This window comes from Sardina pilchardus, chromosome 2 (assembly GCF_963854185.1).
Source record: "Sardina pilchardus chromosome 2, fSarPil1.1, whole genome shotgun sequence".
In the NCBI taxonomy this organism is placed as follows: domain Eukaryota; kingdom Metazoa; phylum Chordata; class Actinopteri; order Clupeiformes; family Clupeidae; genus Sardina; species Sardina pilchardus.
The window spans coordinates 28,698,351-28,724,489 of NC_084995.1; the positions used below are offsets into that span (position 1 = coordinate 28,698,351).

General features: G+C 41.6%; 3 protein-coding genes across 5 annotated transcripts; all 3 read left to right on the top strand.

Annotated features, from left to right (window-relative positions):
* The first annotated feature begins 345 nt into the window (after positions 1-345).
* On the top strand, positions 346-11,482 carry gk5 (glycerol kinase 5). Of its 2 annotated transcripts, XM_062524938.1 has the most exons (16): positions 348-888; positions 1,080-1,173; positions 1,274-1,349; positions 1,574-1,667; positions 1,830-1,961; positions 2,234-2,309; positions 3,657-3,718; positions 6,022-6,095; positions 6,193-6,253; positions 6,386-6,512; positions 6,643-6,747; positions 6,949-7,043; positions 7,317-7,420; positions 7,559-7,618; positions 7,825-7,958; positions 8,296-11,482. In XM_062524938.1, exons 1-16 carry the CDS (start codon positions 763-765, stop codon positions 8,442-8,444), a joined length of 1,569 nt encoding a protein of 522 aa, XP_062380922.1. In that variant the 5' UTR covers positions 348-762; the 3' UTR covers positions 8,445-11,482. The 2 variants fall into 2 exon arrangements, with proteins under 2 accessions (XP_062380928.1, XP_062380922.1); XM_062524944.1 differs by lacking the exon at positions 8,296-11,482 and having other exon boundaries at positions 346-888; positions 7,721-7,830.
* Positions 11,483-11,923: 441 nt separating this feature from the next.
* On the top strand, positions 11,924-17,370 carry ppp1r7 (protein phosphatase 1, regulatory (inhibitor) subunit 7). Its single transcript, XM_062524954.1, has 10 exons — positions 11,924-12,037; positions 12,867-12,959; positions 13,045-13,100; positions 13,208-13,273; positions 13,359-13,489; positions 13,751-13,913; positions 14,804-14,920; positions 15,013-15,117; positions 15,570-15,656; positions 15,820-17,370. The coding sequence occupies exons 1-10, from the start codon at positions 11,929-11,931 to the stop codon at positions 15,994-15,996; spliced, it is 1,104 nt and encodes a 367-aa protein (XP_062380938.1). The 5' UTR covers positions 11,924-11,928; the 3' UTR covers positions 15,997-17,370.
* Positions 17,371-17,706: 336 nt separating this feature from the next.
* ubxn7 (UBX domain protein 7) lies at positions 17,707-23,987 on the top strand. Of its 2 annotated transcripts, none has more exons than XM_062524965.1 (11): positions 17,707-17,820; positions 18,961-19,117; positions 19,298-19,365; positions 19,451-19,516; positions 19,624-19,739; positions 20,021-20,167; positions 20,294-20,384; positions 20,564-20,691; positions 21,685-22,168; positions 22,343-22,422; positions 23,211-23,987. In XM_062524965.1, exons 1-11 carry the CDS (start codon positions 17,751-17,753, stop codon positions 23,370-23,372), a joined length of 1,569 nt encoding a protein of 522 aa, XP_062380949.1. In that variant the 5' UTR covers positions 17,707-17,750; the 3' UTR covers positions 23,373-23,987. The 2 variants fall into 2 exon arrangements, with proteins under 2 accessions (XP_062380949.1, XP_062380955.1); XM_062524971.1 differs by having other exon boundaries at positions 19,627-19,739.
* The last annotated feature ends 2,152 nt before the right edge of the window (positions 23,988-26,139 follow it).

The window sequence follows — 26,139 nt, forward strand, 5'->3', positions numbered from 1 at the left end:
ATCATTGTTTTATGGGGTGGTTGATGTGGGTGGGGTGGGGAAGTGAATATTTAGGGTACTGGAGTGGATATTGAGATTACTTGTTCTGTCCTTAAATTCGATGCCAAATGTTTCAGTGTTTTTTGTTGTTGTTGTTGTTGTTGTTATTGTTTGTTATTTTTAGTGTATTTTCCCTGGTGTCCAAACAAGTAGCCTACGACCATTTCATTTATTAAATCGATTAGACATCACAAGCCCTTGTAGTACTGTCACTTTAAGACATGTGTGTAGGCACTCCCACTTATCGACTGATATATGACGTCGCCTTCGTTGGGATGCACTTAAGTGACCTCCAGGAAATGAACTGTTTATGGGACTCGAACCACTTGGGAACTTCAGTAGACGTAGTGTAGTAGTTTATGGATTTATTTAGATTGACTGGATGATTACACATACGATTTTGGGAACGCACGGGGAAAAACGTTCGACACGGTATGAGAAGATTGTAAATGCCAGTGTGTCTTCCTGCCCTGATCAAACTGTATCCTCATGGGCAAGTTGTTGAATACCGGTATTTCGAGTACCAGCTGCTGATTGATCAAGGCACTGCATGAGTTGGATTATTATAATCAAAGGTCTTTTGGCCAGAGTTGCTACTAGGTGAACAGAGACGCTCATGTCTGCGTTTCAGTAAAACTTTACCCAGTAACTCAAGTTCGGGGCCAAACCAATTTCATCACCACAGATGTTCAGTTAGATCAATTTACGTTACAGTGAGAAATCATGGGGACACAGAGAAATGGCTACAGAAAGGAAACGTTTATTCTATCTGTGGACGTTGGAACAACTTCAATCAGATGCCATGTCTATGGCAAAGAAGCGAAAATAAGAGGAACATGCACACATAAGGTAAATAGCCAGACTTATGATATTTCAGTTTCGAAGCCATACTTTTCTCTGTGCTACGTCTGACATATAAATTAGCTACGAAATTGTAAATGCTGTGATTTAATTGGACAAATATATGTTTATGTTGCATAGCGCTGTAGGCATTCCTCATGTATGTTCATGCCCAATAGCAGGTGTTTTATTCCTCACAGGTGTCCCTGTTGTATCCTGGGCCAGGACGTGTTGAGATGGACCCAGAGGAGCTCTGGCAAAGCTTCGTCACAGTGGTGAAAGGCGCAGTACAGGGTTGGTGTTGTGTTGTGTTGTGTGTCTTGGAGGAATTTGGAGTAGGCCTACTTTGATACATTGTTGCAGGAGGCTAAGGATTTCTCCTTGCTGTGTTCAGACTCAGGCTTTCAGATGTGGCAGATGGAGGCCATAGGAATCTCAACACAAAGGGCTACATTCACCACCTGGGACAGGTGAGCCATCATGTCTGTACGAGGAGCTGCTTAAAGAATGCTAACTTGCTTAATAGAGTTTTGTTAAAAGAATATGCCATTATGCGCTGCATATCACAAAGACTTCTGCTGATTAAAAAATGAATGCTTATGGTGTATGCATCCACATCCCAGTGCTGTAGGTTGTGTATATTGTGCAGATGTCACACACTCTTACGGCTTATGGCCACATTTATTGTCGTCAGGAAGACTGGGTGTCCTTTTCACAACTTTATCAGTTGGCAAGACTTGAGAGCAGCCGATCTAGTGAAATCATGGAACCAATCCTGCTCAATGAAGGTGAGACTGGATCTCTCACAACGTTTTTGATTCTTTAATCAAGCCATGTTGTTTGTAACATGTAGGCCTATCTGCACAGTGCACATAGCCATATAAGGTGATGTTATAAGGCATTAATATGTGGATAATGTGCTAATGTGATCTTTGTGTCTGTGCTGACAGTCGATCCATGGAGTGATGAAAGTGTTGCACTTTCTCACCAGACAGAAGAGGTTTCTGGCTGCCAGCCTAGTCGTGTTCTCTACGCAGCATGTCTCATTGCGTCTGGCCTGGATGCTCTCCAATTGTCCAGAGGTAAGGGAGATAGCAGGGCTGACCTGCTTTGGAAAGAAAGGAGATGGCGTGGATGACTAGAGATAAACATAGCATGGTATTACTGGGTCAGTGTCAAAGCACGTTCAGAAAGACCCTTCACCTCAACTCAGTAGCTTGAAATTGTTGTTCACTGATTGATCACCAAGATTTGAAAGTAGGCTACCCCTACTATGTTGGATTGTTTCGTCACATTTAGCTGAAAAGGTACATGATCTCTGACTGATCCTCCACTTGTCCCATATGTACCACAGTTGAGGCAAGCGGTGAATGACAACAGTTGCTGCTTTGGAACCATTGACACCTGGCTGCTCTACAAACTCACAAAAGGCAAGGGACAGCCAAAGCTCTCCTTCTACTCTCCCCTTCCTCTGTTTGTGTTCATATACTAGCTGAATGGCAGTGGTGGACACTACTTGAGTACATTTACTCAATTACTGTACTTAAGTCGTTTTTTCATGTATCGATACTTTACTTGAGTATTTCAATTTTGTTACACTTTTTACTTTTACTCCACTACATTTCTAGGCCAAATATCTCACTTTTTACTCCACTACATTTTGTGATAGCTGAAGTACAGCTGAAGTTCCTTTTGGAAAAAAGACTGTCCAAATACACGTGTACTTACATGTGTATTTTCTATTAAGTAAGCTAGGCTTTAAATATTGGTGTTGCCTAACCTAAGTTATTGTTATATCCCTTATGTACCTTGTTGACTTCTTTTCACAATATTGATGTTACCATAACTAGCCTCATGATGCCATCGAGCAAATGATGATAGACAATGATAGACAGATATACAATGATAAACAATCTGACACTATCAAACACAAAAGGGGATGTCTTGATTTGGTCCGAAAGTGTAAAGCATTCTACATAGCAAAAACTGGTGACTTTGAAGTATCTAAGATCACATTCATTTGTTTTTAGTTCTTTCTACATACAACAATTCTTGTCCTTGAATGAAAGAGAAAGGCTCAATGAAGGCCTATGGCTGTGCCGAATAATTTCAACAATAGCAAATGCAACTGTCACAATACATTTCAGGGCTTTTACTTTTGATACTTAAGTACATTTGAAGGCAAGTACTTTTGTACTTCCACTTAAGTGGAAATGTAAAAGGAGGACTTCTACTTTTACTGGAGTAACATTTACCCGTGGGTATCTCTACTTTCACTCAAGTACAGGATTTGTGTACTTCGTACTAGAACAAATAGAACAAATGAGAAGCTGCAGAATTCCTCTGTTGCTGCAGAATTTGTTCTTAAGACCACTCTTCAGTAGCCTGGGTTTCCCATACTGCCTTGCGCGGTGATTTCTTTCACGCTGCTAAGGCAGTCTGGAAACTAACGCCCCCATGTTCGCCTGATGTTGGAGGCCAATCACAGAACAGGGGAGAAAGCAAGACCATGAAGAGCTATGCAGAGACGCATTTGATTGACATCCGTGGCGCCCAATGAACGGATCTGGGCATTTTTTCAAATACGAGACCATGGTTGCCAGACCACGTCTCATTTGAGAAGTGGGAGGCGTTAGCCAGGCTAACTCTTCAGAACATTAATCCCAGGGCCTAATCACCAGTACTGTTATGCAGAAAATCTATTTTGACCTGTGACACCATTTAGAGAGTTAAACCTGTTTACTTGAATTTGAGGAATTTTCTGCTTTCCACTACAGGTTCAGTACATGCAACCGATTACTCAAATGCAAGCACAACTGGAATTTTTGATTCATACCAGGTCAGTAATATTTGGCTTGTTCTGTTCATAGTATCAAGATGATTTGTAGAATATCCAGGCAAGTTTATGCCTGTACCTAGACCACTGGTATAGTACAGTACACGGTAATCACAACAAAGTCTCTCATTGTCCGCTTCCTTTGTTGTCCCTGTCAAGGTTGCCATGGTCGTGGACACCTCGAGGCATGAGTGTCCATGACCATGCTAAGCTAAAGTTCAGAGCTAAAGTTCAGTAGGTTGCAGAGCTAAAGTTCAGAGCTAAAGTTCAGTAGGTTGCAGAGCTAAAGTTCAGTAGGGTGACCACCGCAGGGAAGAAACTTCCTCTGAACCTGCTGGCAAGGAGGTTTGGGTGCGGAGAGACCTGCAAGACCTTCCGGAGGGGGGTGGGATGAACAATCTGTGGTTGGGGTAAGAGCAGACTTGATGTAAGAACAGACAGAGATGATGCTGCACGCCTTACGCAAGCATTGCTTGCCCTGGATGGCCTTGATGGAGGAGAGTGAGGAACCAGTGATGCGTTCCCGTGATGACCCTCTGCAGTTCTTTTCCAAGAGGTAGAGCAGTTGCCATATCATACTGTGAAACAGTAGGTGATGATGTTCTCGATGGTGCAGCAGTAGAAGTTCACCAGGATCTGAGGAGACAGGTGGACCTTCTTGGTTCGCAGAGATGTGACACCCAGAAACAAGCTCTTAGGTCTTTTTTGTGTTGTGAGCCAGGTTGTTGTCATAGCACCACATTGTTAAGTGCTGGGCTGCCTCATCGCTGTTGCTGATGAGACCAATCACCGCAGTGTTGTCTGCAAACTTGACAATGGTGTTAGAGGCATGTGAAGATGTGCAGTCGTAGGCAGAGGAATATATATAGAGTTGCGACGACTTAAATCATGGGTTTTCAGTTTTGGCTTTTGACCCTCTGCTTCCATAGTTTCTGCCTTTCTGAGTCACCAGGGAAATTGTGCAACTGTTCTTCACTTCTCGGTCTTGCACTGCAGTCACACGCCCAACAGTTTTTTTGTTTGTTTGTTTTTTTTTGTAATAAATAATCTCTTTTTTTGAAGAATTTAGATATGTTTTCCTCTGTTGAATGTAGTCAATGGGGATCTGCTGAATGTTGGGATGAAACATGGCGTCCATGAAACATGTGATCACCTCGGGAGCCAATCACTAACGGGATAGCTCAGAACATTCGATTCCCTAGTTGTCGCAACTCTCTCTATATACGGTTCTGGTCGCAGGTAGTAGGTAGGTAGTGAAGGAGAGGGCTCCGCACACAGCTCTGTGGTATGCAGGGTGAGGGTTGAGGAGGTGTGGTTATCTAACCTAACTGACTGCGATCTGCTGGTTAGGAAGTCCTGAATGCAGTTACTGAGGGAGGTATTGATGTAGGCTGGGTGAACCCTGCCTGAACTTCAGGCGAATTTGGATTTTGCCCGGCAGCTCAGACTGGAAACCTGCATAACATCTATCTCCTCTGTTCCCTGCCAGAACCTTTGGCTCCAATCAGAAACTAGCTTATCCAAAAGACGCACCAGATCGTTGGTCTGATTGGCTGAAGGACTATCTAATATTAGCAGTTGTCTGTGATGGCCTGAATGCCTTGGCACATGCGTCAGGGGTCAGAGTTGTTTTTGAAGTGATCCTTGATCCTTAGCTTGTGATTGTACTTGGCCCTTTTGATGCCCCTCTTCAGGTTAGGGCATCACCTGATCTGAATGTGATGTCTCGTGCCTTCAGCAGGAGTCAGGAGCAGAAGCATACACAAAAGCAAACACAAACATGAATGACATGAACATTGACAAGTGTGATTTATTTTGCGGAGATAATGTGCAGGACCGTTATGTGGTACATCTAGTTTATTCTGCAACAGTACAGTAACAGTGAAACAACAAAACAACAAAATAAATAGTATACTAATTGTAGAAATAATAAATTAGTAAAATAATGAATAAGATAACCTGCATAAAATCCAGTGCCATTTCAACATCTGTGGTTTCAGAAGTATCATAGCAAAGAAAGTTGCTATGAAAATAAAAAGGCTGGGCCACTAAAATGTTTTAGATTTCTCTTTGTTACTGTGAGAGATTTAGATTTGTTTATCTTTGTATTTCTTATGCAGCAACAGGGCAAGTTTCTATGTTTTCACATTATTTTGATATTATGAGGTGCACATAAAGGAATTGAGTCTAACAAGTATTCTGTCATTTTGTGTGTGTTTGTGTGTGTGTGTGTGTGTGTGTGTGTGTGTGTGTGTGTGTGTGTGTGTGTGTGCGTGCGCTTGCGTGTGTGCGCTTGCGCCTTTCAGATGTGTTGGAGTGGATTTCTGTGCTCACTCCTTTCTCTGCCTCTCTCCATCCTCCCCAAAGTGCAGAACACAAGGTGAGTATCAGCCACTGCATTACACAGGTGCTGTACTTCCCTTGGTGTTTGCATTGATTAAGCTTGACCTTTTTTTTTCTTTTTATTGACCTTCCAGCCACAACTTTGGTTCATCAGACCCCTCCATATTTGGAGTTGCCATACCGATCATGTCAGTTGTAAGTTGACGTGAATGTTTTTGTTCTGTTGTTTGGCTTGCTGTTTCCTCTTCCTTTCTCTGCTCCGTGCTCTTGAGTGCATGTGAACACTACAGTACAGCCATGAGGACTTGCGTTCTCTCTGCCCCACAGATGGCAGACCAGCAGGCGGCCATGTTTGGGGAATGCTGTTTTGACACAGGTGACGTGAAAATCACCATGGGAACAGGGACGTTCATGGACATTAACACAGGGGCAAAACCACACACCTCTATCGCTGGTAGGATTGGACTGAATGAAAAGTAATGTTGATGAAAACTGAAACTTGACTGGACTGCACAAACAGTCGCTTTTTATACCTTTTCTGTTTCCATCTAGCTAGAACACTATGTACCTCTTCTCTGTAACAGGCCTGTATCCTCTGGTGGGTTGGAAGATTGGGCACAGTGTGGTGTATCTGGCAGAGGGCAATGCTGCAGACACGGGCACAGCCATCAAATGGGCGCAGGAGCTGGGTAAGACCACTCTGGACACACTGCCTGAGAGCAAACAGGACTTTTGGCAGCAGTCATTCATATAGCTTGCACTGTGTATGGCCGTAAAATATATTAAACAGATGCCATACCTTATCTTGCAGTTGTAGCAGATTCACAAATGCAGGAGGTGACTTGAGGTGTGTGTGTGTGTGTGTGTGTGTGTGTGTGTGTGTTTTTTAGAGTTGTTCACTGATGTGAGTGAGACTGAGACAATGGCCAGCAGCGTGAAGGACTCTGATGGAGTGTGCTTTGTCCCCTCATTCAGTGGTTTGCAGGTATGCCACTAGTTTTTACAGTGTTTGGACATGACTCTTTCCATGTTTTCAGGGTGATAATTTTGACTTTTCTTTCTTTTGCCTTTACTGCCTACATCTGTGTCCCAGCTTTTTTTGTAAGTCACAAGTGTGTTTTAGTTGTGGGTGTTTCGCTGTTTTGTTCCTATGTTATCTCAATGAAAACACAGCATCAAAAATGAATGGCTTCCTTTATAGAATATATGATTAACTTTTTATTTATATTGTGTGCCTCTGTGTGTGCATGTATACAAGGCTCCACTGAATGACCCCAGAGCTTGTGCATCCTTCATGGGTCTCAAGCCTTCCACTACTAAAAACCACCTGGTGAGGGCCATCCTAGAATCAGTGGCATTCAGGTGAGTTTGAACCTATCTGTCCTGGTGCCTCTAGCATGGATGTTAGTCCATAGTCCACACATTCACATGCACGTGATAGTAGAATGCATTTGCCACTGAAACATGCCAGCAAACACCATTGTATGTCCACCTTCACAGGAATAAGCAGCTCTATGACATCATGCAAAGGGAAACACGCATTCCTATCTCTAAAATAAGGTATGTTACCTGTGTATGATGCATGTCATCTTTGACGACTTCTAAAATAAGGTATGTTACCTGTGTATGATGCATGTCATCTTTGACGACTTCTAAAATAAGGTATGTTACCTGTGTATGATGCATGTCATCTTTGACGACTTCTACACTCAAGTCTGTCACATGTGTTTATGAGTTATCCCAATTTGTTGTTTATGTGGAACCAGAGCAGATGGTGGAGTCAGCACAAACAATTTTGTAATGCAACTGACTGCTGACCTGTTCGGATGCAAGATCGCAAGACCCAGTCACTTCGACATGTCTGCTTTGGGTGCAGCTTTTATGGCAGGACTGGGAATAGGTACGGGAATAAGGCACCTCGACCACTTTTTCCTCATTCACATTCACTGATATGCCAATGCTTGGATGGACCCACCCATGCGGTAGTTTTCACTCAGTTACATTTAGTCATAAAATAGCTAATGCCCAGAGTGCTATTGATCTATTAGGAATGTTAAGCCAAGCTGCATTGTAAATGTTCACTCGTTCACTCACTCACTCACTCACTCACTGTATAGAGTTTGCCATATGCCAGATTCACTACGTAGAGGTGAATGAGAACACATCTAAAAAACACAGTTCTAGTCTGGTCCTTCACCTTACCGCTGTTGGCTTACCATTCTGACATTACACTTCAGGCTTCTGGAGCAGTCAGGAGGAGCTGAAGAGGCTGCACTCTGTAGAGCGCCTCTTTCTGCCCCAGGGAGGTGCCAACCACTACACGCCTGTCCTCTGCAGCTGGGAGAGCGCACTGGAGCGCTCCATGCACTGGTACAGCAAATTCTAAGGCGGGGATCACACTAGCCAGCGGCAAGCGGCAGGTTTCCTATTGTTTTCTATGGTTCGGCAGCGGAACGGTGACAACGCTGGCGTAACGCTAGCGTTGAGCAAACTGGGAGTTGAACTTGGTTCAACTTTGAAGCGCAATGCTCGGCACATCACAATTAGTTTTAGAATGTTTAGGTATTTTGACCAATCAGATTTGTCTAACAACATAGCAGCAAACAGAGCCATATAAAGAGATATCTTTATATGGCTCTGGCAGCAAAGATTGAACTTAGCAACGAGATAGAATCTCACAGATTCAGAGTAGCCCTGACTTCATTCCAGGGACTCTGAGTACTGCACTGCTGGCCTTTGTACTCCTTTTCTGTAAACCGGGTCATGAAGGAACCTGTTCCACTTGTACCATGGACCAAAAATCATCCTGTGTATCAGATTCTCCTGAAACCCTCGGTTAGCTGAATCAGCTGCATGATAATAATGACAGTAAAAAGAAGTATAATTGTTTTTCAGAACATTTTAATCCCCCCCCCCCCCCCTTTTTTTTTCTTCTTCAATCTCCTGGGACCGTTGGATAGATTTCTAGTAACGATGTCACTCACCAACAGTGCCTAAACATGGATTACTTGATTTCCCATAGTCTTCTTAGACTACCTCAGACCTTCATCAATTTGTTGCCTTTTTTAAAAACTTTAGTGAGGAATAGTGGAAAAGCCATACTAATGACCTGATAGCAAGATGGACAATTGACATCTTGATTTTTTAGTGTGTTTTTGTAACAAAAGCGCCTTTGTAATTTGTGCAGTATGTGATCAGTTTCTGTGATCAGTGATGTTTACACTTGTGCATGTTGAATATACAGATGCTTAGCAACTTTTTGTCATAAAAAAAACAAAACATTATAACAAAAATTACAGTTTTTTACTTAAACTCATGCACTGACTGGATTGATGTGTGTTGACAGGAAGCTAAACTAGCCTGGTACTGTCATGCGAGACATTTCACAGTATTTGTTGTGGTTAGATGCTTTTTACACCTGGCTCAGAAGAAGTTCGGTGGAGGGGTGGTTTCCAGCCTGTTTGGCCTCTGACTGCCATAAACTGCTAGCAAGCTCCAGCCAACATTACTTGCCTGTTGCCCTTCTGCTGAGTTGTATCATTGGCTCTTGGGCATTTTGGTGAACCATTTTGTAAAATACTGACAGCTAGCTTGCTAACACTAGACCTCCTCTCAAATCTCAATTTATTTGCTTAATTCACTTCATAACCACAGTAAAATGAAGATGAAATTGGTACATTGAATTTGGAAGTACAGCAAACACATCTTTCTTGTAAATGAAGTTTTTTTCTGAAACCTGCTTCAGTGAGAAGGTCTCCAGACGGACCTTCAGAGCCCGTTCAAATTTGGCAACAGGTTCATCTTGGTTCACCTAGGCTAGCATTATTGGCGTGCACAAGCTGTTCGGGGTCATCCCTATGTTCCCCAGTCGCAATACATACCAGAGAACATAGGGCCCTTTTTGGGAAAAGCGGGGAACATAGGACCCTTTTTAAAATGTACGAAAAAAAGGGTCCTATGTTCCCCGGTCCCATATAGGGAACATAGGACCCGGGGAACATAGGACCTGGGGAACATAGGTACGCTCCCAGATGTCCATGGGTTGTACAGAGAATTATATTGCATAGCCTCGTAACAAGAACTCAATAGTGAAGGATATGTGACCAATTATTAATAATGTAGAATTATTTTTCAGTGAACTAGAAGATTACTGTAAAACATGATATCATATTTTTAAAGTGACAATATTTTAAAGTGATTTAATTATCATTACTTTGCCTTGGAATGATTATGCACTACTTTCTCAGAGAACAAATGTACAGTAATTTCCCGCATATGAGCTGCATTATAAGCCGCAGGACAGTGTATTATGCAAGTTAAAGGAAACGAAACCATATACACCATATTAACTGTATTAACCTCATAGCTGAAGAAATTTAGCAAAATCAATGTACAAACAGCGGCTAATAGTCGGGAAATTACGGTAATCAGTCAGGGACCTTGCTCAAGTAATGTCAGTAGAAATATACTGTGCTTCCTGGAGCCTTTTGGTCACAAACTGTAAACCACAATTTATTTTTTTGTTATGTAACTGTGTTAGAGCGTATTGTTTATGATGCATTTCACTGCTCTCTTAGCAGTTGCTGATCAATAAAACATCTGCGTCATATTTGTATACATTGTGGTGAAGTTTCCATTAGCTGCTCTTGATGTACGGAAACAGTCAGAACTAAGAATCAAGTTGCCTGTGACCATTGGTGACGGTTATGCTGATGTAAGGATACCTGGATACCTAAACCATTAGAAAGGTATCATGTTGACAAAAGCCAACATTACCCCCGTTTATACATACTATGAACTAAAGTCTCTGGTTTCAACTGTCGTCACCCTGCTGAGGGCTCAGTCCCAGGCCTCTCCCAGACCACAGGAAAATACCTGAACTCGAACTATGTTTGTCAAGGGAGAAATTATAATCTGCTCGTGTTTTACTATAATTTTTGAAGCCTCCATGCGAGAAATACAGTATTGCCAGTTGTAGAACAGTACAGTTAATGCATGGATGTTTCTGTAACATGGGATATTTGATGCATTCTCTGATGGGATGCACCCACACCCCCTGCTTAGATAATGGAGATGCCCTGGTGATTTGTGAGATTCCAGATGAATGCCATTATGTTTAGTTGTTATTGTTTTTTTGCTCACTGCCTCTGCAGGAAGCTTGGTCTCTCTGGCCTCTCTTTCTCTTTCCTTAGTTTTGGGTTTGGTCTTTCTTTTACTTTATGTTTGATGAATTGTTCTGATATCTGATGTATTTAACATTCTAACTTGTTTTGTTTAGGTTTGTTGTTTTCTTCAGCTTACTTTGTTCTTGTCTTACTTTGTTACAGTATAGGCTATTTACCTGAGGCTTGCTTTACATTCAATTTAAGTGATATTGGTCACATCTAACTTTATGGTTTACTGGTTAATAAATTGTTAATTTACCCACCGTTTATATATTTCTTCTCATATGCCATGCCACTCTGCTATAGTTGATAAACTACTTTGTAATTATGTGAGGTCAAGGTCTTCGTTTTATGGAATCAGATTAATCATGGTTTCTCGTAGGCTAATACCACTGCACCAGTCTGTTCAATTGTTCAATATATTTTAAACCTGTGATGGCCAACACAATTCTCATCCTTGAAGAGTGTCTGTGCCCCCCGGTGCCCCGCCTTACCCTGATGACTTGTGAGCTGCACTGTAGGCTAAAGTGAAATCCAGTGGAGGTAGCCCACCTAAATCAGTGGGTTGGTACAGGGAGGTTATTCCGAAAATGAATACATCAATACATTACAACCAATCATCAATGCAAATTAAAACAACGAACATTAACACAACAAGTAATATATTTCTATATTCTATTAATTATATTAATGCCCTACGAGTCTATGAACTGCTCTTTTTGGATTGGTTCAAAGCAATGTCAATCATTCAGCAGTGGGTGGATTCAGGAAAAGATGGCTACCTTGACTGTTGGCGAGCCTCAAGAAATGGAAGGTGAGCCCACACTTATGTATCTGACAGTTTCTAATTTCAGTTTGAGCTGAGATTAAGATCAGAGAAACGTTGTGCTCGTTTTTTTCTCTTAGATTTAATTCATTTTATGGGGAAATTATAACCATTCTCCCTGGATCTCCTCCATTAGCTAAACCATTCATTTCCATGCACTGGTGATTGTTTACGCTTGCAACACTCCGCCTGCTGGCTATCTATTTAGCCTGCTAGCTACTTAGCTTTTTAGCTCTAATGTTAGCTCAACGTTACGTAGCAAGGAAGCGACGTTGATCGTGTTAGCGATAAAGTTGGTGTCATGAAAATGTGCTATCTGTAAATCTGTAACTCCAATAGTTATTAATAAGAGCTGGTTTGCTAATAACGCTAACTAGGCAGCCTGCTTGACAATTTACACAGCATGTCAGGGTTGTAACGTTAACGTTACTTTCATCAAGGTACCCCTACCACACTCAGGCTGACGTTGTAAACATCGTGGCAAGATTAGTCGTTATTTTTGACAGGATACCACTTTACCATTTTAAACACGAGACTTGAATTACTCGTTTCGTGGTAATTTGATCGTGTCAATATACCGGAACAGTTGTGATTTACATCTGTTAGCTGACAGTCAGGGTTAGCGAGCTAATTGCAGTGTTCCTTGTGCCTGCAGTTCCTGTCCTCATCTTTCTAGAAAGCAAATTGTCATTGTAACATCTTCCGAAACATTGTTCTGTAATAACGTGCCAACTGCCAGCACGACTGTGGTATACATGATATTAAGTGATTATCAGTCCAGTAATCGGTGATGATCTCAACTTGTCCCTTGACGCAGTCGACAGAAGGGGAGAGTCAGAGGAATCTGGTGATGATGAGACTAAGAGAAAGAGCATCAATGGGGAAGTTTGCCCTCAGCAACCATCAACAGGTAATTTCAAGTCCTCCCAACCCCACAAACACACACATCACAAACAAAATATTTTCTGGCTTAACTGCTGAACTGTATCTTCTAGATAAAGAGGAGTCTCCTGTGGATATGGACACTATAACCCTTGATCCAGAAGAGGAGGTGAGCGAATAGATGATCTGGTATGATGTACATTCAGTTCCTTGGTTTTATGTTTCACCAGCGTAATAAAAACTCATCTGTCATCTCCCCATCTTATCCCATCACAGGATGTAGATCTAGTCCATTGTCGAATTGGCAAGATTGAAGGGTTAGAGGTGTTACAGAAAGTAAAGGTAGGTTCACTTTTGTAAAAGAAGGCCTGTGTGTGTACATTAGCTTCCTGCACTGGATAAGATATTGCCCTGTTGTCTCTGGCAGACACTTTCTCTCAGACAAAACCTCATCAAGCGCATTGAGAATCTTGACAGCTTGGTCTCCTTACGGGAGCTGGACCTCTATGACAACCAGATCCGCAAATTGGAGAACCTTGATGCACTCATTGAACTGGAGTAAGTAGTTTTACATGTGTTCAATGTATATTCAGTATAACTTTATTCACAGACTCAACGTCCAGATAAGAAAACTCACACATCACATTGCATAAGCGGCACTTACACTATAACACATACTGTACATACACGTTGCACCCATACCACATACAGACAGACAGACGTACATGCAATGTATATTACTGTTTTCGCGACGTGCTATTGATACGCTGCCACCAAATATCAATATTTTTAGTAAAATTGTACTTTTCTTTTTCCAAGGCAGTTGGACGTGTCCTTCAATATGCTGAGAAAAATTGAGGGTTTGGATAGACTCAGTAAGATCACCAAGCTCTTCCTGCTTCACAACAAGATTGCCTCCATTGCCAACCTCGATAACCTAACCAACCTGGAAATGCTGGAGCTTGGGTCCAATCGTATTCGAGTAAGATCGAGGAAGCACACAGCCTACATTTAGCACACATTACAGTTGACTATGTTTACTATACACTATACATGGTGGTCTCCATGGATATGTCATAAATCTAAAAATGATCAAATAAACTTACTTGTTTGTTTTATCTATTACTGTAATGATTTAAAAAAACAAGTACGTTTATTTGACATTTGTGTTACTTTTACACAAAGGAGGAATGCTTGTTATTATGTTCAATGAAATGGCTCTATGGAGAGAGAGAGATGCCGCACACGGTAACGTTTCGGCCTACAGCCTTCTTCAGATCGCATTGCGCATTGCGATCTGAAGAAGGCCGTAGGCCGAAATGTTACTGCTTTTATAATAAATAATCTGCTTGTAACTCGGAGTGTGCGGCATCTCTCTCTCTCTCCATAAGTTTATAACAGTTGCCTGCACCTTGATTTTGGTGTGCGTTTGCACCTCTCCTTCAATGAAATGGCTCTGTCTATGAATGGTATAGTATCCCTAAACGGCTCTCTTTTCTCCATCACACCTTTCCTTTTTTAGAATGTTCAGTCGCCATTCACTAAATGAGCGGTTGCCAGATTAGCAGACCCATTCCGTATCAAGGCCTCCACCACACCCAACCCTCTTGCAGAGTTTTCACATTTCTTTCCATCATCGCACATGATCCAGCCTTATTTGCTAATAGTTTTCATTTCAAGTCATTTAAACTAGGGCCTGAAGTGTGCTTGTGCTGTCATCCACTGCAGCTCAACTACTTGAGCAAATTGCTGGCGCTGCCAGAGTCATGACCTCAGTTCCGAGGAAACACAGCTACTAATAAATAATACACTCTTGATTATAAATCAAGTACCATAAAGATTGAGATTGATCAGTGCCATTGTGTGTTGCAGATAATAGAGAATCTGGATTCGCTGTCTTCTCTGCAAAGTTTATTTCTCGGAACAAATAAGATCACCCAGTTGCAAAACCTTGACGGTCTGCATAATCTCAGCGTTCTCAGCATTCAGGTATGTTTGGCTTGTTTTTGATCATTTATATTTTTGCCTTTTGTTTACACAAAATAAAAATGCACTCACAAACATATATTTTTCCTCCTCAGAGTAATCGGATCACAAAAATGGAAGGTTTCCAGTGTTTAGAGAACTTAAAGGAGCTATATTTGAGTCACAATGGAATTGAAGTTATTGAGGGATTGGAAAGCAATGTAAGTTATTAATGATGATATGAATGAGGTTGTCAGTGGTATGTATACAAACATAACAGGCAATATAGTTTAATTAAGGTTTAATGTATTTTTTGTTATGATTTGTTAAGAGAGTTGAATAAAAGTAAAGTTAGCTAGGTAATAAGCTAAATCCTGAATCCTGTTAATTTTTTAATAGGTTATTAAAATGTTACACAACAGTTGAACACAACTGTGTATTAATTAACATGTGATGCTGATATGGCATTAAGCTGAAATTACTTAATGACATTTACATATGAAAATAACTGAAACAGATTAAAAATAGTTCTCTATCTACAGATATTCCAGTGATAATGTTTTGTATCTGTGCTTGACCCAGTTAAATGTAGTTCCTTTTAAGTACTTAAAAATGTTTCCATAAATAGAAGTGCTCTTATGTTTCTGTGTGTTCTGTCTCTCTCGCTCTTCAGAAAAAGCTGACAACTCTGGACATTGCTGCCAACCGGATTAAAAAAATTGAAAATATCAGTCACCTGACAGAGTTGCAGGAGTTCTGGGTAAGGATCACACAGTCAGGAAGAAACTGTCTCAACAAAGCTAAAGATGCCAACTTCATAGTTATACAATCAAACATTCTAAGCAAGTGTTTTTATTTTTTTTTACTTATCCTCTTTTTTCCCCTTTCTATCTTTCCTTCTTGATGCTCATTCCACGTACAAGATGAATGATAATCAAATAGACAACTGGTCAGATCTTGATGAGCTGAAGAATGCCAAAGGCTTGGAGACAGTTTATCTGGAGAGGAACCCGCTACAAAAGGACCCTCAGTACAGACGCAAGATCATGTTGGCCTTGCCCAGCGTTAGGCAAATCGATGCCACCTTCATCCGCTTTTGACCCCCCACCCCCCAGCAGATGATGTGCAGCTTGCCTCCCGATGCCAGTCTTGCTTCCTGCCTCGTCCCCACGTGCACTACGTCTGATACGCACTCCCATTCTAAGGGTCACTCATGTAAACACCTTTACCTCCCTTCTCTTAATCACACCTAATCCCCGCCACCACCTTCTTTATCGCGGGCAACACACAAACCCACGCAAAGGTGCACACAGAGACTGTAGTCTTCGCCCGTGCTTTTTTGTGCGCTTTTGTTCATCAGCTTTTTTCCGCTTCCTTCTAAATATCTGCACTGAGAATCGTGGAGAGAGGTGGTGTAGGAGGGGCTGGCTTTGCAGCTGCCTCAAAGCTCGTGATGTGAAACCTGTGCATGTAAATATGGGAATGGTGCTTTGGCATTCCACCCACATCCCTCTCTCCCTCTCACCTTGGAGCACAAAATGAGTGTGATGTAAAGATTTCTAGTGCTCACTCTGATGAGGGTAATTTTCTTTTTCTTTTCTTTTAATGTTGTTTTCTAAATGTGTCTAGCAGATATCCCCCAGATTTGAATAGAAGTTAAGACAATCATTTGTCAAGACTTCAAATTAATTGCTTTTATTTTAGCCCCATACTCCCAAATTGGATCTTCCCAATAGCAAACACTACAGTGACAAAGTGCTTTGTATTTTCTGTACAGCTGCTTTTTGCATTCTGCAAAACGTTGCTAAATTTGCATCAAAATGGTTGTTATGGTTACATCATAAAACACCCTCCTAAGCAGACACCCACACCACTGAAAAAAATACAATGCTGTTGCCATTAACTGTATGTGGCACCACGAGGTAATTTTGTTGAAGTAATTTTCTTTGGTAGTATCTAGTATCTGAATGGCAATGCACTTTGTTTTCACTGACTAGCAGACTGTCGTAATAACAATAATAATAATAACAATAATAATGATAATATTTGGTGTGACTAAGGGGTGTGTCCATATCATTGTGCAACATTATTGCATAGGTGAAACCTTCTGGTCAGATCTGGGCACTGCCCTAGGAACTGTTAGTAAGGATTCACTGTCACAGAGTGGCTCAGGTATTCAGTATTATCTTAGCAGGTGAACTTATGGAATTGGCAGGAATGATGTCCAGTGTTGGTATGTACTATCTCTAATACTCAGTGGTAGAGTTTAGGGAAAGGAAAGGTTTGAGGAAGTACTGCTCCGCTGGTACTTTCTGGGAGAGAGCTGCTTAACAGGAATAATATGATGAACAATGCATCGGGACTAATATTTATTTGCTTGTTTATTTTTATTTTGGTTTTACAAGTGCTTGGTTCACTCTTTTGAACTGAATGTATTATTAAAGAAACAGATTAAACAATGAAGTTCATTTGAACCGTGCATTGTGCTACTTTTTAACCTTATTCATCTTATAAACAAATACTTAAATTAACATATTAATTTTGATGAGACAGAGATGCTCAGTCCATTTGGACATTTTTGCACCTTCATTTATAACATATTTGCAGTGAGCAGCATATTAGAGATACATGTAAATACTACAATGACACTAACTGCAAATGAGAAACAGATCAATATGTCTGTTCTTGTGTAACTGAATCAGATTTCTGGTCCCACACATGTTTTAGCTGTAGAGGATAAGAATACATTACCCACAATAAAACTGAGGCCATTCGTGACGGATTCGCCGAGGCGGCGTAAATATTGGTGAGCTCTGCGCAAGCGCATTACTGTGTTGTTGTTGGTGGCGGTAAGATGGCGACGCTCGGAGATGCATCGGCACCGGGGCTTAATGGGTTAATACAACAGTTCACTGCCATAACGGGTAAATATAGTGTTTTGAAAAACTGATAGCAGTTCGTATTTGGTAAGGTACTGTGATACAAAGGAGGTACATTCCTGTTCTACAGAAATTGCGCATGGAACTTAAACGGGGCATCACTACCTAGCTAGCGTTACTGCCCCCTCTGTCATGCAAAGGGAAAAGACCTGGCTGAGAAAAGGAGCTAGCTAGCAAGCTAGCTTGCTAAGGATACTACCATAGCACTTACTGGTTGTTATAAAGAATTGGGCATATGGGGCTCCATAAAAACCCATACTTGACCCAAAGTTCATGAAACTAACGCATTTGATATCCAGTTTAGCGTTGTACACTTCATGCCTGCAACTCCATCCTGACAGTGTGTTTCTCACAGCCTTGTCTATTGACGTCGTTGTGTGCAACATATTCCTGCAAATATGAAGCTAAGTTAGCTAGTAAGCTCACTCAGGCTCTTTCTAAGCGAGTCCTGAAGAAGCAGATATGTCTTGCTGATTGCATGTTATTGGTCAGGACATGTAACGTTGTAAACAGAAGAAGCAAACGTTACTGTATCGTCAACCTGTTTGCAACTTTTTAACCCTCTTAACCCTTAACGTTAGATCGATCTTAACGCAAGTTCCCATACCATCCAGTCAACCAACAATATGGCGGTATAAGGCAGAAATTGTATCAATTATCCTTGTATATGTGTCTGAGATTTAAATGAAATTAGTTGCGTAAGAGTGTATGGATAATGATAACAAATTGTGTGCTCTTCAAAATGGGGGTAATTCAGGTGACTTCTCAATCTTGTGCAAGTGTTACGTACAAGTTTCACTTTGCAATATCCAAAACCTGAGACCAAGAGGCCTGTAACTGTAACTTGGAAGACGAGCATGTCAGCTGTTTAACGCATGCGCAATGATAAGGACCCTCGTGGAACGCTTGCTGTTAAGAGTTAGTGTCAAATGGATCACAAAAGTCCATCTTCGTATTCGTTGCCCGAAGATTGTCATGAAATGTATGTTTGTATTTACGAATTGTTTGCAAGGATAGATCATCTGATTGATTTCCCACTTAAAAAAAAAAAAAAACCGTTGCATCTGGCTGTGAGGAGGTTTTTGCTGTCATTAATGTGAATGTGTACCATCTCACTTCCCACAGGGGCCACCGAGAGTGTAGGGAAGCATATGCTTGAGGCATGTAGCAATAATTTGGAAATGGCGGTGACCATGTTTCTGGATGGAGGTGGGATTGCAGAGGAGCCAAGCACCAGTTCTAGTTCAGCAGGAGCTTCGAGTCATCCAAGTCACCCCGCAGAGTGAGTCAATGAGTTGGGCAACAGATAACCACCTGTGTTATTATGTATATCTTTAAATTTTTTGATAGGAATTTGGCTATATCACAGACCCTAACCTAACTGCTGTTTAGTGGGTATGTAGTGTGCCTGTACCTGATCGTCACTTCCTTTATTGCTCTGCTGACGTGAGTGTTTCCACAGAGATGACGTGCGAGCACCAATCCCACAGAAGCAAGACATACTGGTAGAGCCAGAGCCATTATTTGGAGGTAACTGCGTCATGTTCATGATCTTGGCAAGAGCTCCATACACTGTACAGACAAATTCACAATATCCCTCTGTCCCTTAAAACAGTTCCGAAACGACGAAGACCAGCCAGATCGATTTTTGATGGCTTTCGGGACTTCCAGACAGAAACCAGTAAGAGACTCTCCCTGACTGTAATTATTTGAAGTGGCATATTTCTAAACTGCACAATTGGTCATTTGGAGGTGCTTTTGCTGACAGTCTGTTTCTTCATCTTTGAGCAGTCAGGCAGGAACAGGAATTGAGGAACGGCAGTCCAATGGACAAGAAGCTGAGCACACTGGCTGACCTCTTCCGTCCACCGATCGAACTGATGCATAAAGGGAGCTTTGAGACGGTAAGCCATTCCGATGTTTACCAGTAGAGGGGGTAATAATACTTTTATGTCACTGTTGTGTTCTGGTTGCCAAGTGTAGAGCAAGTCCCAAACTCATTCTTTGTAAAGCAGTATGCTTAAATGTATGTTGAGGGAATGTAATGTATAAGTGAAAATATAACGCATATTTTCCAAAAAACATCATTTCTATGTAACTGCCGTGTTGCTTTTTATGTTCTATAAATAATGAATAGTAGTAATGTTGTCTTGACTCTGTGTTACTTACATGTGTGTAACTGTAGGCAAAGGACAGTGGACAGCTTTCCAACAAATGGCTGATGATCAACATTCAGAATGTGCAGGACTTTGCCTGCCAGTGCCTAAACAGGGATGTATGGAGCAATGATGCTGTTAAGTCCATCATTAGAGAGCACTTCATATTCTGGCAGGTGAATATATATATGTACATATATATATATGAATATATATACAAACGTCATCTCTGTCTTTCATCCAAAAACACACTGTGAATCACTTCTCTGATTCTTCTCTCGTGTCCTTAATTGCATGCACAGGTTTATCATGACAGTGAAGAAGGGCAGAGGTATATACAGTTTTACAAACTGAACAAATTCCCATACATCTCCATATTGGATCCCAGAACAGGTAAGAGAGAAACCCATTAGACTGTCGGTGATATGTTGTTTACTGTTAATGTTGCTAACTAATACTTTCAGGACTTTTCTCTGTGGTAGATACAGATTGATCTCTCACTAGCTCAGAATGAAAAGGTGTGATCAATAATGTATACGACCGCAGTAACCTTTGAGCTTTGTGACTGATAGGTCAAAAGATGGTGGAGTGGAATCAGTTGGACGTGTCCTCATTCCTAGACCAGGTGACGGGGTTCCTGACCGAGCACGGACAGCTGGATGGACTGTCCTGTCAGCCCCCTGCAAAGAGAGCGCGCTCGGTAAACCTTCCCCCTACTCACCTTCCTCCAGTAACTGTTGCGCTCTCTAACAAACTCAAACAGTGTTACTTCAGTCAAACTGACTGCATTAATTGTTGTGGAATGTAGGAGTGTGTGTTTTTCTCAGTGCGTGTGTTTAAATGGACATTAATATTCCGATTATGGACCTTATTCTGAATATGACAAATATTCAGTTTAGTCAACATTTGACACCTTTTCAAAATACTACTCCCATTGTCCATCAGCAATGTTGTCCATGAGTTTTTTAGGATAGCAGTACTCCCAGGCTTACCGTAACAAAAATTGGCCGAACCATGTCTTCAAAACCAAGGTACACAAGAAACTGTGATTTTTGTGTACCGTTTCACCACTAATAATAACTGATACAGTTGTGAAACTACCCATGTAAATAAGTGCTGAAGTGCCGGAGTTAACCATCAACAGACTGCTCTGACACACCTCATTTTTGTGTGTCACTACTTTGATCCTATACAGACAAATATGCAGCTGAATTTACTGTAGTAATTTATGATATTTGTCCAGTTTAGGGCAACAATTTAGGGCAATTAAACAGCAACATATCTGATAGCATTGTGTCCGGTTTATCAATACGAATGTGTTGTTATAGCTAACTTTACATTATATCTCATTGCATATACCAGTACTTAAACATAACATTTAATCATCACAGTAGTTACATTAAACAGGTCATATTTATGGAGTGGAATAGGTACTTCTCTACTGAAAAAAAGTTGAAAAGTTCCTAATGTGCAGAAACACTATTTTAACGTCTGTGTAAGAAAGCCTGTAAACTCAGTTCAGATAATGCACAGCAGAAGACCAGTAGTGGTGTTGTTGGAAATATGTTGAGCCCCACGCCCTAATCTTAGCTACCCTCAAATTAACTCACTAAAGCTATGACTCATAGTGACACCCCTATGCTGCTCTCCTGTGTCATCACTCTTCTCTGTTCCATCCACTTCACACTCTCAGGAGAGTCTGATTGACGCCAGCGAGGACAGTCAGCTTGAGGCGGCTATTCGGGCCTCGCTACAGGAGACCCACTACGAGTCCGCTGCAGACCGGCCAGACTCGCGCTCCGACGACGACTCTGACGCAGAGCCTTTCTCTGACAGCGAAGGCCTCATTTCAGTGGACGGCTCGGATGACGAGGGCAGGGCAGGTGAGGACTCATTGGATGGTCACCAGTCGCCTTCAGCTGCCCCTGCCCCTGCCCCGCCCACAACCATAGCGCCGCCCACCAGGCCAGAAAGCCCCGTCCAACACAGGAAGTCCCCACATAAAGAGTCGAGTCACAGGAAAGAGGAGAGCAAGAAGAACCACCTTGAGCCCAGCTCATCGAATCAGCAGACCAAGCCCAGCTCAAACCAGCGGCACCATGGGGAGAACAACCACTTTTCACCAGACCAGCACACACAACTCCCCGAGACCAGCGCCAGTAAACCCGACGACAATGGTATGTCCTGACTGATAAACCTTTACATTGGGTCATAGGTTCAGGGCAGTGTCCATGTCATCCAGGGATACATTTGTTATAAATTGGGTTCTGTGTTGTAAATCTGATTGAAATGAGTGGTCCATATTTGTTTCATTGACTGTGGCTGTACTATACACTTTCTTTTGACTACAGGCCCCAAGGCACGACTCATGTTGCGATACCCAGATGGACAAAGGGAACAGATAACGCTGTCTACCAAGGCTACGCTAATGGTGAGTACCAGCAGTTCTAAGCTCTGTGTTCCAAATCAAAATGTTTTTGCAATAGGTCACTCGGTTATCATGTACATGAAGCATCTTTGTTTTTCGAGTGAATGTGAGGTATTGACTTCTAAAGCGCTTTGAGATGTAGAGTAGAACAAATCTGCTGTCCATTTAGCATTCCACTGTTAAACGTGGTATATTTCACTATAGCCGCTTTCAGACAGACGTGTATTTCCGCCATGTTCACAGACATTTTACGGTAGTTTTTTTTTCGTTGTGCTGACTGAATGCAAATGTCCGCATATCTACTACCGGAACTTTTCCTGCTGCCGACCTAGTCATGTTTCCGTAACGTTGGCATCACAGCTGCTATGTGAATGCAATCGCAGGAAAAATCTGCACTCAGTAATGATCAAGGGAAGTATTACGTGTATTTAAAGCACCCGATATCACTGAACAGTTAGCCTACATCTCTCTAACACGCTGCAGATATGTTTCGACCTCACTCTGACCGTCACTACGGCCTAAACAGGGATAGTGACGGTCATTTCTCGGTCTCACAGATCCATAGTTACCTTCGTAACCTACGGTAATGCAGCAAGGCTACTCCCGGTGTGGCCGTATACATTTCGCATATATGCTTCATGTCTGAATGTACCGTCAGAAATGCGGCAAGCAATTATCGCAAAATGTGCGCAAAACCTGTCTGAAAACGGCTTATGTCTATCTGGAAATAACATCCATCCAAATCAGTTCATTTGTTCTAAAAGTCAAGTTTCTCCCGTTTGTGTCCCCAGGTGCTGGTGAGGCATGTGCAGGCCAAGGGTTACCCCAATGAACGCTTCGAACTTGTCACCAATTTCCCTCGACGGAAACTTGCCCACTTGGACTATGACATCACACTGCAGGAAGCGGGACTGTGTCCACAGGAAACTGTTTTTGTGCAGGAGAGAAATTAGACCCCGCCCTCCTCTCTCTTCTAGTTCATCCACATGCCCCCCATTCCTTTCCTCCCTCTGATCTGGACACAGCAACCTCTTAAAAGACCTGGGAGGACTACAAATGTATAGAAGCCCCTCTTTGTTTGGCGTTCACCCTCAGTCACTTAATGCACATGAGCCTGATCGGGTCCAAGCGTTGCCAAAACCCATGGTGTAACGTTACCAATCGGAGTCGAGTACTCCTAGATGAGTGATGGAAGTTCAATGGAAAAAGGTGGTAAGGTTTGGTGTCTGAAATTATGATGGAACAAAAGATACGGTCTTTTAACCCTTTGTCCCAAGATGTCACAAACATTTGAACTTGACATAGGATGGAGAAGATTGAGCTTTCCCCATGGCCTATAGCCAACACTGATGTCTGCCGTTAGGCTAATACCAAAAGAGGCTGGGTGGTCCTACGAAAAGGTATTTAGAGGATAAATCCTCAATTCTAAAACCTGCACTGTACAAAGATGGTGTAGAGGTTGACATTTAGTCATAGTGAGTTTGTCTTTCTTTTTTTCTTCCTTTTTTATATTCTGTATCATTTCCAAAAAAATGTTGATTCTCAAATATAATCATCAAACAAAGGGATTCTTGACTGTTAATAGAGTTGTTTTTCAGAATCTTTAATTTGCCAAGTATCGGGAATACAATTTTTCTTTTTTTTTCTTTCTTTTTTTTGTGATACAGGTGTCAACATAAATAATAGGTCCAGGAAAATGGTCTGAAATGATAAATAAACATAAAATAAACCTAGACTACACACAAAAAGTAACTAAAGGTGAATAAGCGCTCAGACAATGGCCTGTAGTTTACGGCAAAGGAGTTGTAGAAGGGTCCTTGCTCCGAGGGAGTATGGACCAGGGGGAGGATGTGGCGATTAGTATGAGTGTTTCTCTCTCTTTCTCACCGGTTGTAGCTTATATTTGATGTGCAAAGGAGCAGAGCTGAAGCAGGCACAGATGGAGGCTGTGATAACGTACTGAGCCAGCAGTGTTTGTGGCAACCCAAATGCCAGGGAGGAATTTGGGGATCTTCATTACGTCAGTAAAGTGTCTGTCCCATCTTGGCTCCCGCTGAGTGGTGGTGCCCAGGAGTTTGTGAAACGTTGCCCTGCTGACCATGGAACCATGTGTCTCCAGTGGGGGCAGAGCGGTGCGTTTCTTTCTCAAAATCAGTGATCGTCTCCATAGTTTTTTGTGTGATACATGCTGTTATTCAAACTCGTCAGCCATACCAGCCTGAAATGCTGAATTGCGTTGGATGAATGAATCAACGTTTTTCATGACCCTGAATTCCTTGACAAACTAGCTACCCAGCACCTGCCAAAGTAGTCTGTATCTGCTTTATATTTAGCATATAATTATAAATCTCATAGTATAACTCACTAACTTGGTTCATATTCAAATGACATGTTGTAAACCAATCAGTGAATTTCCTTTGCTCCATCTTCATTTTTTCCCCTGGGGCTCACATTAAAATGATGTTAGAGGTGTTGTCATAGCTAATTGGGTCATTTTATTTACTGTTCTGGAAGAACTTATACCTCCATCAAGGTAATGTTTTCAGGTCTGATTGTCTGCAGAATAACACAAACTACCACAGCGATTTCCAGCATTTCTTTTTTCACTTTCCTTTCTAACCTTGCAAGAAGGGGTATTGTATGCCTCTACACTGGTCTGAAGCATTGCCTTTGAGTTATCCTTGCATATATCTGTCCATTTCATTATTCTGAATTATATTAATTGGGAAGGGCTCAGAAATGCAATAGATTCGGTGATTTTGGTGGTCAAAGGTAAACTTCAAGGCGATTGTGACGTTATTCTCTTGAACATGACATTTTGGAACACCTTGGGAATTTGTTCAAATGTGTTACACATTCACTTGGGCTCAAAAATGAACTTATTAGGGATGTAACGATTCACAATCTTCAGTTGACGATGCGATTTTCACACGATTATTTTAGTTGAATAAGCTGTAAGATGTTTCCTGTAAGACAAATGTTAGTTAATGTGACTGGGGGGAAGGGGCATACACTTCAAAAGTATTTGCTCATCTGTCTTGACTCGCATATAAACTTCAGTCAAATCCCATCTTTAATAATTACTGTAATAAACCTTAATCCATAGGGTTTATTATGATGTCGGTCCACCCTTTGCAGCTATAACAGCTTAAACTCTAATGGGAAGACTTTCCACAAGGTTTAGAGAGTGTTTATGGGATTTTTTGACCATTGTTTCAGAAGCACATTTGTGAGGTCACACACTGATGTTGGATGAGGAGACTGGCTCTCAGTATCTGCTCTAGTTCATCCCAAAGGTGTTCTATTGGGTTGAGGTCAGGACTGTGCATGTGGGGGGAGGCTACTTCTATTGGTTACTCTTTGTCTAAAGTAGCGCTAGCTCGACAATGAAAGCGCTATGAGCAATTATTTCATTAATTTTGGACAACGTAGTTGCATCGCATTGCATTGCATATTTTTTTATATATAAACCAGTTGTAATCGATTTGTGAATCGATTTACAAATTATTACCAGTTGTAATTTGTTATTAACCGATTCACAGTGATTGTTACATCCCAGGAACTGAAGATGGTTAAATGTCAAGGTCACTGTGACCTCACATTGTTAACAAAATATTATCAGGATCATCTTGAGGGAATTTTTTTAAATGTAACAAAAAGGTTCAATTCACTGTCACTTCACCGAAATGTATGTCAGACTGAAACTTAACATTGCATCTA

Bases quoted from the DNA above. Each gene is read 5' to 3' on its own strand.
- gk5 (XM_062524938.1), top strand. From the start codon at position 763: ATGGGGACACAGAGAAATGGCTACAGAAAGGAAACGTTTATTCTATCT. The intron at 6,254-6,385 runs GTAAGTTGACGT...TCTGCCCCACAG, and splicing joins CCATACCGATCATGTCAGTT to ATGGCAGACCAGCAGGCGGC. The intron at 7,959-8,295 runs GTACGGGAATAA...ATTACACTTCAG, and splicing joins TATGGCAGGACTGGGAATAG to GCTTCTGGAGCAGTCAGGAG.
- ppp1r7 (XM_062524954.1), top strand. From the start codon at position 11,929: ATGAACTGCTCTTTTTGGATTGGTTCAAAGCAATGTCAATCATTCAGC. The intron at 13,490-13,750 runs GTAAGTAGTTTT...TCTTTTTCCAAG, and splicing joins GATGCACTCATTGAACTGGA to GCAGTTGGACGTGTCCTTCA. The intron at 14,921-15,012 runs GTATGTTTGGCT...TTTCCTCCTCAG, and splicing joins TCAGCGTTCTCAGCATTCAG to AGTAATCGGATCACAAAAAT.
- ubxn7 (XM_062524965.1), top strand. From the start codon at position 17,751: ATGGCGACGCTCGGAGATGCATCGGCACCGGGGCTTAATGGGTTAATA. The intron at 20,385-20,563 runs GTAAGAGAGAAA...TGTGACTGATAG, and splicing joins CATATTGGATCCCAGAACAG to GTCAAAAGATGGTGGAGTGG. The intron at 22,169-22,342 runs GTATGTCCTGAC...TTTTGACTACAG, and splicing joins CAGTAAACCCGACGACAATG to GCCCCAAGGCACGACTCATG.